The following is a 12580-nucleotide window of genomic DNA, read 5'->3' on the forward strand; positions in this document are numbered from 1 at the left end:
TAACTAAAATAGGTACAGTCATCGCCCACCAAATTGCGGTTCAAATTTCATGGCTTCACTCTATCACGGACTTTCAAAAATATATATAATAAATGTATTGAATGGCTCATGCTCTTTAGTGGTTGAATGAGGCCTATTAGTGAAAAAAAAAGTACATTTCAACAAATGTTACCAAATTTTTGCCGAAATTAAGTATTTTCAAGCATAGAAATGACTAAACAAACAAAAACAGAAATATAAGGCATTCGAAAGGCGCATTAAAAGACGTTGAGGATACTGTATGTAGTATTCTACGCTGGTAACTAGGTGTCAGTGATGTCACTGCAACGTTCAGTGAGACACACCAGATTTGATCGCCGGCACAACTTTTATTCCAGGTTTGAATTATTTCACAACAGGCACACTAATCCCTAATTAAAATTGCTAGTAAAAGCACGCGCTACTGTTGCGTCCACAACCCACGGCAAGTTGAAACTCAATTCTGAACCCCAAACATCAGTCTTATTTATGTCTTACATGGCTTATTTACTTTTATGATGTCTGCTATATTGGGTAGTATGAGTGCACAGGTGACTATAGGGGTGTTTCATGTCTAGAGGGCTCTAATAATCTTTAAAAAAACAAATGCATTTATAATACCTTAAACAGGTTTTTCATGCTGTAACCACCAAAATATTTGATTTATAAATTAGGAAACCTACTTTGCGGAAATTCACTTATCACTGCCGGGTCTGGAACCAATTAACCACAATAAACGAGAGATTTCTGCATATGATACATGAAAACACATTATACACATACACTTTATAGAGCACTCATCAATCACGATACTTAAAAATTGCAACCCTAGACCATATTAGAGTGTATTAGAGGGGTGCTCACACTTTTTCAGTCCGCAACCCCCTACTATAAACATAGATACGGTATATATTTACTATATTTATAAATATATATATTTATATATATTTTCAGCATGCAAGTTAACAAATCTAACCGGTAAACTTTGAGACTACTATACTAAATACTAAGGATTTGTCACGCTGTTAGCCTGAGTGACAGTTTTGTTTATGTTGCCCTTTTTATGCCTCAGTTCCTGTTTTGATGCTCTTATTTTGTATTTACTTCCTGCTTCCTGCCCTGTTCTGTGTTTTCCTGCTTCGCAGTTAGTACTCGCACGTGTTTCTAATTTCAGTTACACTTGTATTTAGTTCAGGTGCGCGCTCTGTCCATTGTTGGAGCGTTGTCGATGTTCAAGCAATCTTTGCTGGACCGCCTGCCGCTGCACTGCAGGTATTATTATTGAATATACATTTACATTACAATATATACTTGGTCCTGCTCTCTGTATTCTTTGGGTTGTCGCCACAACGCCACAAAGCCAAGACGTGACAATGATTAGTATTTCACATTCACAGTTCCAAAGTTTACAGGTAATCAAAGTAGCTTATATGACAATTCAAAGATAATTACAAGTAATTCCTCAGTAGTTGAGTACCGGTAATATGTCCGTCAAAATAGCTAGGTAGCGTTCATTAGACACACTGTTCATGTGTTACGTCCGGTTAGCATTTGCTATCAAACAATACCGATATACAAGAAATGAAAATGATTATGAAAAAGACAATGCAGCCGAAGTCAACGCAACATATTAAAAAGGTTTCAGCAATGAGCAAATTTTCCAATTAATCGTGAAATAATAGTTTAAGAAAAGAAAGTGTAGAAAACACGCATTTCTATAGTGGAGTTCATGACGTGATGCAAAGCCATCATATCATTCACTTTTTTCTACATAACTAGCCGCTACAAGTGAACACAGTTGTTATCGATATAAGCACCTTACTCCTGAGTTAGTTTATCTGTAATCCTAATAATAAAGATGAAAATTGCATCTTCATGTGTAGTTTGAGAGATCTGTTCACCATTGCCGTGGGGGCGCAAGAGCGAATCAGGAGCGCAGCTTAATGTTAGCTGACTGATGTCATATGACATCTACAAAGTGACGTTTATGCGATTGATCCACACTACCTTCGCGATGGACCGGTAGCTCGCGATCGACGTAATGGGCACCGCTGGTGTACTTCAACACATTTTTATTATTATGATTTCAATGCATTATTACTGCTATTCTAGTTAATTATACATAATTGTAATAGTCATATAGCATTAATGTCTATTTTTGGTTGATGGGCTGGGACAAATAATGTGGAATAGTGTGGCACGCAAGGTCTATTTTACCCTCCCACTTACGTTACAAAGTCCAAAGTGGAATTTCACATAATCTCACTTACTGCCATTGTTCTCTCACACTTTGTTGCATGCAATGTCAATGTCATTTTGATTTTGGTATGCAAATGTACTCTGTTATGTGTATGTGGCATATTGTTTTTATTTGGCATTTTTATTTGCTAAACTAACTCCAGGGATCTGTTTCCTGTGGGGGCATTCATAAAATTGTCACTTGGTATGACGTGTTCGGGGCTAAAAGGCACCGATGTTGGTTGTAAAACTCGGATGAAAACATCGGACACGTAAGCTTGACACGTGCATTTGTCCCACAACCTCCGCTCCTCTGAGAGGGTGTATTGTCAAGGGAGCATAGAGCTTCTGTGTCACAGCTGGTATACCAAGCTCTCTAGCGCTGTCAGATAAGTGTGCATGTGCATATGGTGGGGGAAGGTAATGGGGGTGGGAGAGGGTGCTGGGGTGGGGTGCGGAGGAAAAATACATAGGATGTAATCAATCAAAGCTAATTCTAGGTCAAAGCTTTTCATGGTAAACACACACACCAACCCCCTACACCTTTCACCATAATCGTTTATTTGCTAAAAAGTAATACATGCACTCTGTAGAGTTCATAGCAGCTGATTTGATATTTTAATTATGAAACTATTAGGGTTAGCCCTTTGCACACACATATTACTGTAGTTATATTAACAGTTTCACCCCAGCAGCATACTTTCTGATAATGTATTGTTTAATAACGACACGTGTGGTATGTTATAAAGAACTACAACAGCATGATGCACAACTGAAAATGGACCTTGGTGAGCAGGCAAGCGTGACGGCAGTCGCCATTTGTTGGTTTCTTGCTAGGATTACTTGAAAACTATACTGCAGTCAATGTTTCCCACAAGATTGCAATACTGCTGTTTGTGGCGGGTTGGGGTTGGGTGGGGTGGAGGTGGTGGTGGGTGGGATGCTGCAATCACAGAATCATCTCATTTGCATAAGTGGCCATGACACAGTAGCAAAACGTGAGTAGAAAATATGAAAATCAAAACAAATATGCTTCGAACTACAAATGAACTTTCTTCTGTGGCTTCTTTGTTGTTTCTTGAGATGTCACAAACGAGACAGTGAGTTGCGAGGTGCTTTTTTTTTTAAAAAGAGGGTCTGATTACTCGCTAAGCATAGTGAAAAGTGACTCAGTCGGCAACACCAATCCCCCCCCCCGCCATGTCTTCTTATTCTCCCGCTGACCGGGTGTGTTATAGTGTGTTTATGAGCAAGGGTGAACAGGTAGCGGCAAATGTATTTGTGGTCGGTCCGAATGTATTTGTGGATGAGATCATGATATTGCACATTCTTAGAAAGAGGCAGCGCAGTCGACAACAGTGGTCTGTGAGACCAATCCAAATCATTACGGCATGTGGAGAATTGTTCTCCCTGGTTGATGAATGGCATTCGTCAACTTGCTTTGCTGTGTTGCCACCAACATCACACACGGAGACTCACACGCAGCGCCTGTGAGTAAAAAACAGTGACTAGCTGTGTCGTACGCGTTCTTGTTTCAGCCAGCAAGCATTGTCAGCAAGCTACAAGCTAGGTGCTGCAACTGTAAGAGGTATCCCATGCTGTATGGATTTGACACTGCCCCCGCTATTTCCGATGGTACTGCACCGTTTGCTCCGCATTGCAAGTTCTCTGATTACCAACGGAAATACGTACATAATGGACACAGAAGGCTCTGTCCAATGCCTATATATATTGAACGCTGAGCATAAATGGGCCTTAAGGCTGCCCAAGGTGACACCTCCGGGCCCTAAAATAGCCGCATCTCAGTGGGAATCCCTCCTTCAAGACAGCCAGAATAATTAACACCTCAAAGGAGGTCCCTAAGAAAATAACTTCAGTCCCTCCGATCCATGAAGCAAGACGATGGAAGGTGTTGGTTAAGTTAAACACCCAACCTTATGCTTTGGTTTAGATGTCGTATGGTTTAACTTACTTTTATGTGTTAGGTTCATGTGCGTATTAATCATAGGCTCATGTTGAACTGCATCAACACTAGAGTGGGTGAAAGGCCTGGCAGTTAGAGCGTAGATAGAAACTAACCCCACTGACCCTTCCCTCACTCGTAGCCACCAAGCAGAAACAGGAAGTAGCCCCAGAGGAGAAAAGAGACAAGGAGAAGTGAAGCCACGGGCATTCTGGGGGTCACCCCATAACAGGCAGCTGAAGCTTGCTTCAATTATATACAATGTCTGGTTGGATGGGGGATGGGAGATGGGGGTGCCATCACCATCATTACTGTTCTGCTCAGAGATGCACTGATGCATGGAATGCCGAGGTAGCTGACGAAGATTTAATGGCGCAAATACACCTGGAGCCATACTTTGATGTTGCTATGCACACATTGGTATGGTGTTCTATAAAGGTATCTCCACGGCTGCATCTCCTTTTCAACATGCACATACACAAGCCTGCTAAGAAATAGGAAAGTCGCTAATTACATGCATACGTGCTGCCTTCACCCCCAGTGAAATGACAGCAAGTTGGCGAGCCCAGCAGCTGGAGGCTTCTCTCTCCCTCTGTCCTCCACCCTCCTAGGATTCCCTCTGTTAGATTACACACTTGTATGTTCAAACTGCCACTTTCCTGAAATGCCATCCAAGCTGCTGCGAATCCGTGACTGCGCAGACGCACAAGCTATACGGGCTGTATATATGTGGCAGTGTGGGTGTTGGATTCTGACACCGCTGGAAATGCGACAAACCATTCAGAGACAAGCTAATCTACTGCAGCTCTATCTGCGCCAAGGCTGAGCAAATAAACGCCACCTTCTTATATGCTTTAATGTATGCTTGTGTGATTCATGGGTAAAGAAGACAGTGGGGATTTACTCATTTGATGAATCATGATGACTCATCTTGTCCACATAGACAGAATACAGTATGACTAGCCAAGATGGTCTGACAAACAAAATGTAAAACACTACTATTTGACCATGAGAAAGGTCATAAGGTGGCTAACGACACAACTAAATGATGGAGAGGCTTCAGATGTTATCATCAGTCATGCATCTGCAGTAGACTACAGTATTATTGAATATGACACGTTCTGTGACAATGCTGACTAAAAACCTGACATTTACAGTATAAGGCAATTATAAGTTGATGTTGACGTTCATGACAAATAGTGGCAAATACAACCTTGCACTAACAAAACATTAATGTCTATCAATCATGATGATTGGACACCACATGATTTTTAGATATCAGTGCATAGCTAACTTCATAAAATGACTCCCGTGGAGTAATTTGGCCCCATAACTACAGCCTAGATTCTCGCTTTTCAGCTCGTGTGCGTTAGAAGCAACAGAAGGCTTTCAAGGCACATGGCGACAGACATGAAAGGTAACAATTGTTATTGGATTTCCCATGTTCCTGTACTTGGTTAATAATATCTGTGGAGCAGAAATTGTGTGCGTATTTGGCAAACAGCACACCAGTAATGCCACCCATTGCCAGTCATTGAACAGAATGCAATTACAGTGTTCCCTGGTTCCATTGCAGTTCACCTTTCGTGGACTTGCTGTTTCACGGGTTTTTTGTGTGTGCGATTTTAGTGCTTTTTTTTATTTTACAGTGCATGGACGCGCATTGTGTTCTGCGTCCTGAGTGGCTAAGGGAGAACCCGCCCACTATGTTCTGCTTCCTTTTTTTGGCTAAGCGAGAACGCGCCCATTGTCTTCTGCGTCCTGATTGTTTGACGGTGGTCTACAGCCAATATCCTTCGTGCCGAACTGCCGTGTTTCCTGTTGTCTGATCGCTAGCAAACAGCTCGAGGAAACTCTGAACTCTGTATGTTTGCGTGTTTCCTCCCCGACAAAACCCAGGAGCAATGTGTTTTAACAAGGATACAAAAACGCTTCAGCTGAGCGGCGCCAGGACGAAGCGGTGTGGTCAGAGGAGTGAAATACGCGGAGTCACTTAATAATTTCTTTTGTCCAACCTCGTAAATATACTGTATATATAATAATTGTAAAAAAAATAATTAAGTTGGCTACTTCGCGGATTTCACTTATTGTGGGCTATTTTGGGAACCTATCCTCGCAATTAACAAGTTAACACTTTACAGTTAATAGCAGAGCCACTCAATAAAACCAAGACAATTGTGTCAGGTTTTTGTGTTTTTTTCACAATATGCAGGATAAAATCGTCAAAACCAAACATTATCCAATTTTCACTTGACCTACGACTGACATTTTATAAATACACATAGACTAGAAGATCCTTGTAAAGATCTCTGCAGGTTCTTGTAAAAATCTTCTGCAGGTAAACCCCAAAGAACTCAGGGTATGAAGTGAAGCGACACTGCTAACATAATTCTAATAAAAACTTGACACAAATTACAGTACCTTTTGACCCTTTGGTATCTTATATGCCGACAGTGTTAACAGTTGTGCTGAGATGTTCATTCATGACAAAGCTTTATCAGATGATGAGCAACTAAAATGAACAATCCAGTTTATTTCAGAAAACGAGGATGTATGACAAAACACTCCACTCTTGGATGGGGAGGGGATGGGTGTTGCAGGGTTGTAAAAAAAAAAAAGGGGGAAGATAGAAAAGGCTTTAGTGATTCACACAACGACACATCGTAGCAGCTGAGGTAGCTGTGTCTTGGAGTACATGAGTCATGTTTCTCATGCAGCAGCGCTAGGTAGGGGGTGCATGGCTTTCTTTCCATTAGGAATGCTGCTCTAGTGCAAATATTTACCCGATGGTGGAAAACAACAGCTCTAATGCATCCTAAAAGCTCGCAGCGATAGCTTTCACACTAAAATCACTGGGCAAACTTGCAATAGATCGCAGTCGGGCTACATAAAGCTGACACGAAAGAGCAGTTTTGCTTAGCTGGCACCACATACACAATGCGCACACAGGTCACTTCATGAGGGACACCTACACAATCAAATGAGATCCTTCTGGCTTCACAAAGATAAAATATAGGCTGCAGTTGTGTGGAGCTCTACTGCATCATACAAATATTTTGCTTACCCCATCCAGTGATTCTCAACCAGTGTACCGTAAGACATTAGTCTGCGGTGAGATATCATTAGTTGTCCCACGGGAAATTACCCAATTTCATGTAATTGGTCCGAAACATATCATTTATTTGCTACAAATAATGTATCTTTGTTCACCTTTCTATGCCAGGGATGGCAGAACAATTAATGTTCTTCTACTGGAGGACAAGCGGTGCATAGGTAACCTATGTATCCACCTGTTGCCATTCATTCAATGTGTTTGATTGGTGGTGGGCCGTGGGATTCTTCTCATGTAAAGTGCGTACCTTGGCTCAATAAAGGTTTCGAAACACTGACCTAATCTACATGATAAACGCCTCTCAGTGTGATGAAGTCCATCCATCTCTTTTCTACCACTTATCCTGTTCAGGGTCGTGGGGAGCTGGAGCCTATCCTAGCTGACTTTGAACAAAAGGTGGACTACACCCTGTACTGGTCGACCGTCAATCATACGTTTTTTTGGTTTTTTTTTAAACATGAAAAAGTTCTGCAAAGTGTTGTGCTGGGTCTCACACAAAACATGTACCTATTATTGTGGCTGAGAGTACAGTTCTGTACAGTAGAGTGCAGTACAGCAATCCCTCATTTATCGTGGTTAATTGGTCGGAGTTTTTATTCATAAATTGAATATTTTCATAGTTACAGCTTACAAAACCTGTTCAAGACCTTCTAAATACGGTTTTTAACGTTACTAGAGCCCTCTAGACATGGAATTACGCCCCTATAGTCACATTTACACTCGTATTAGCCGATATAGTAGACATAAGAAACAAAAAATAAGCCACTTAAGACATAAATAAGACATAATATAGACCCACACAATATTAGCATTGGGAGAGTTCCTTGTTGTTGTTACTTCCTGTGGTGGCTATTGTTTCATCAGTGTCACATTAATGACACCTGGTGTCACAAGTACCTAGTGTAGGTACTCGTCAATGTCTTTGAATGTCTAGGAAAATGTCGACGGAATGATTCACTGCACCAAGATAGGCTTCATCAATTAATTGATTATCTGAAGGGCATTTATCAGGACTTGTTATCTGGCTCACTCTTATTTTCCTTCCCTGCCTCCTTTGGAAGACTCCCTGTCTTTCCTCTCCTAAGTCTTCAGGATGTCGTCTTTTTATTAAAGAATAACAAATGAGTTACCTAAACACAAAGATAATATTGTATTTTGTTCGCCTAGGAAACGTAAACATAGGTAAACGTTACATTAACATTTACTGACATCAACTTGCAATGTGATATGTGAAAAATTTGATGTTAATGAAGTCCCTTCAATCCATCCATTTTTTATACCGCTTGTCCTCATTAGAGCGAATGCTGGAAAAGCTAAGCTGGAGCTTATCCCAGCTGACTTGAAATGTACACCAGCCAATCACAGGGTACATGTACACAAACAACCATTCGCACGCACACTTGTGGACAATTTAGTCTCCAGTGAACCTAACAGTTTGGAATGTGGGAGGAAGCCGGAGAAAACCCATGCACAGGGAGAACATGCAAACTCCACACAGAGATTTGAACCCGGATCTTCTGACTGTGTGGCCAAGATTCTAACCACTAGGTCACTGTGCGGCCAGCTAATGAAGTCCTTTTCCTCTCATAAAAAACACACTGCATATGTCAGGATCTTTACCTTTGCTTAACAGAGAAGCAATGGCAGCAGCTTCCACCTGGTGTGGTAGAACTAGTTTTATTTTGAAGCTTAGGTCACAGTGTGCAGGATTTATACTATTTGACTACAAAAAAAGTTATGTTGCTGTTCCTCATGGGAGAGCGCAAGTAAGGGTGCGTTCACACGGTACTCTGGTCTGGACCAAAAAAAAACCCAAAAAGATACTTGGTGGTCTGGTTTGTATGCACACTTGTATTTCTGTCAGCGGACCAAGTAATGCTCTCAGTTAAGCATATGCATAAAGCCTAGGAGCCTATCCCAGCTGACTTCGGGCGAGAGGCGGGGTACATCCTGGACTGGTCGCCAGCCAATCGCAGGGCACATATAGACAAACAACCATTCACATTCACATTCATACCTATGGGCAATTTAGAGTCGTCAATTAACCTAACCTGCATGTTTTTGGTATGTGGGAGGAAACCGGGGTACCCGGAGAAAACAAGGAGCACATGCAAACTCCACACAGAGATGCCCAATGGAGATTCAAAACCAGATCTTCCCGATCTCCTGACTGAACTGCCAACATGCTAACCACTAGGCCACCGTGCTTGCCTGACAACCTCACGAGTTCAAAACAACATGGCGTCTCACGGGTCTCATACACTCATAGGACTTTTTTTTTTTTTTTTTTCTATGGCATATTTTTTTACCAGCTGATATTGTGCCATTTGAAATGCGACCAATCTTTCAGGTGGTCTTGGCCCACCTGTTGGATCCAGGAATGTGTTCACACCAAATGTATTGGACTATAACAGCAAACAGACTCTAGTCCATTTCAACTGGCCCAAAAATGGTAAGTGTGAATGCACCCTAAAAGCAAGGGGGGTTCTATCTACTTCCTGGTTTATCGAGTAGCCACACACAACACCTGAGTCTTAATGACCACCCTACAATCATCTTAATAAAATAATATTACAGTGATCCCTTGTTTATTGTGGTTAATTGGTTCCAGACCCAACCTTAATGCGTACATTTCCGTGAAATAGAATTCCTAGTTATAAATTGAACATTTTTGTAGTTAGAGCATAGAAAACCTGCTTACAACCTTCTAAATATGGTTTTCAACATTATTAGAGCCTTCTAGACATAAAATAAGTCTGATCGTCACCTCTATACTTGTATTTCCAAATATAGAAGCCATATAAGACAGAAAGTAAGCCATTTAAGACTAAAATAAGTCATAACATAGACTCACACATTAGCATTGGGAGAGTCACAGTGAGTACAGCGGGTATGGTCTCATCACTGTAACATTACTGACACCTAGTGACCAGTGTAGAATAATTCATATCGAAAACATGTATTTGAATATGTCTTCTGAATGCCTTTTATTTGGATTTAGCCATTTTTATGCTTGAAGATGCTTGAAGAATTTGCTTAAACACATTTTTTTTCTAATCAGCTGTAGTCAACCACGAAACAGCGCTAATGTATTAATTGATATATTTAGAAAAACTGTGAGAGTGAAGCCGCAAAATTCGAAGCAAGAAAAAAATAACTATAATAATAAATGGGGGGGGGGGGGGGGGGGGGGGGTAGGAACTTCTTAGGGGGGCTCAGAAACTTTTAAAATCCAAACTACAACCAGAATCTACTACGGTATTACGAACCCAAGTCAAGAACATCTGCATAGAAAAAATCCAGTGCATCCCATTCACTGAAGAGGGAAAACTATTTAAAAAAAAACACAAAAAAATCAACAGCACTGTTTCTCAATCTATTTTTGTAATTAATAATACATCAGCTGCTTGAGTTTGTGTACCCTGGGCAAGAGTAATGGCACACATGGTGAAGGTTAAAGGAATCGCTTGGAAAATCCACCTTTAAATAAACAACACAACTCCAAGCCTTCCAGTGGACAGCGCCTGGTGCTGAAAGAGACATCTGTGCACGGGAGGGTGTGTGCGTGCGAGCGAGAGTCTGCATTCAGCACTCACGCACACGCACGCGCACCTTAGGACACCTTACATGATCTTTCCAGTGTCATGTTGTGTAATGTCGATGACTTACATGGGGAAGAGGTGAAGCAACTTGACGTGTATTTTTTTTTTTTTTTTGGACGTGAAAATGGCGCCGGTTGCTGCCACTCACCCAGCCCATCACAGTGTAGTGACACAACTAAGTAGCACATACCGAATGCGGTATTATATGTGTAAAAAACATAATCCAGGCAATAAAAATAGGTTTTTGCCTCAATAAAACAGGAAAATGTCGACCACACGTCGGCTATTTAATCCGTGGCTTGGATGTCAAGGGGCAACATGACCCACCATACAACTAGCTAGCACCCACAGCATCACTGCCATCAAACCGTAAAAAACACAATTCCTTACTTTAACATGGACTGTTCCTTCGCCTCTTCCTTCTTCTGTCGGTCCATGACACCGAGGATGATCTTCCTCTCCTCCTCCGTGAGGTGGCTGAGGTCCGGCATCTCCGGCATGGCGCCGGCCGCTGAGGCAGTAGGGCCAGGGCCGCCCTTGGGCCCTTGTGGAGCGGACATCTTTGACTCACAGTGGCTGCAAACATCAGAATAGAATCATCAAACTGATGCATGTTTGTGTGACAGTTCCATGTCGTTAAATCAAATCAGAATACGTCGTTGGGGCCGCCGAGGCTAACAGATGACACGTCGATTCTTATGCACATGAAGATGTGCTGCAGATATATTACACGTAGTTCCATTAAAAGCTCATATAATGAGGTTATCGAGTGCTTTGCAGGATGAGTAGAAGCTGCTAACAGATGATTGGTAGTGTCAGGTTGAAATCTACAATTAGTGCTACATGGCAAACACTCAGGATTAAATGGATGCCCTGAACAGACGGAAACGCTTCATACTGCAAACATCCACCCGATTATGAGATGGGACAAAAGGAAAAATAGAGAAATAAAAGGTGGGAAAAAAACAAGTCTTGCCTTTTACTTTGCAGTCATGTTAAATCCTGTCTAACCCATCGCTGCCATTCCTTAGAATTTCACTCGCATATTGAAATCAAATGTAAGGTCCGTCCCGTCCTCGTTTGTTTTTGGAGTCCTTAAGCCTCCTCTGTCACTCAGCCGTGCTTGTTTTCATCCAGGTTGGTTAATTCTTGGAGATTTCTTAAATACACAAAAATGGATGCAATGAGGGAGTGATGGAGAGGGAGGGAGGAAGGGGGGAAGCAGGAGGCGGAGCGATGGAAACACATAGAAGAACCAAACCCAGAGGACGCTTAGCTGTTCATTGACAGCAGGAGCAAAGCAACATGGGAAACACGGAGTGGCGCCACTTTGCAGCTGGAGTGGATTCATGTACATCCTAATCTGGGAGCTTGGTCAAGAAAAAGAAGAGCATGAAGACAGTTACTTTTTGAAGGCATTATGGAGTGGTGACGATTAAAGTTATGTCAATGCACGTATTGACATTACCACCATAAATTGTAGTTTCATAATTGTAACAAAGTTTTTTTTGTTTTTTTTATACATAGCCTTGTACAAAATACGAGTTAAGGATATTCAGCTTTCGGGTGAAATGTCAGGATGAACTTTAAATGTACTTTAACCTTTCCAGGTGAACTTAATTTGACCTTTTCTAAGCTTTTGAATGC

At 41.6% G+C, this 12580-nt stretch overlaps 1 protein-coding gene across 34 annotated transcripts in view; it reads right to left on the reverse strand.

The window, feature by feature from the left end:
* Positions 1-12166, reverse strand: part of rims2a (regulating synaptic membrane exocytosis 2a) — a 151143-nt gene extending 138977 nt beyond the window's left edge. For 20 of the 34 annotated variants that reach the window (XM_054782225.1, XM_054782238.1, XM_054782236.1 and 17 more), the window contains exons 1-2: positions 11910-12166; positions 11324-11509 (exon numbers count right to left, since the gene is read on the reverse strand). In XM_054782225.1, coding sequence (XP_054638200.1) covers positions 11324-11493 — 170 coding nt within the window. In that variant the 5' untranslated portion in view covers positions 11494-11509; positions 11910-12166. The remainder of the gene's footprint in view (positions 1-11323; positions 11510-11909) is intronic. The other 14 variants (XM_054782233.1, XM_054782263.1, XM_054782251.1 and 11 more) reach the window with 3 other exon arrangements.
* Positions 12167-12580: the final 414 nt, after the last annotated feature.

This window comes from Dunckerocampus dactyliophorus, chromosome 7, assembly GCF_027744805.1.
Source record: "Dunckerocampus dactyliophorus isolate RoL2022-P2 chromosome 7, RoL_Ddac_1.1, whole genome shotgun sequence".
Classification (NCBI taxonomy): Eukaryota; Metazoa; Chordata; class Actinopteri; order Syngnathiformes; family Syngnathidae; genus Dunckerocampus; species Dunckerocampus dactyliophorus.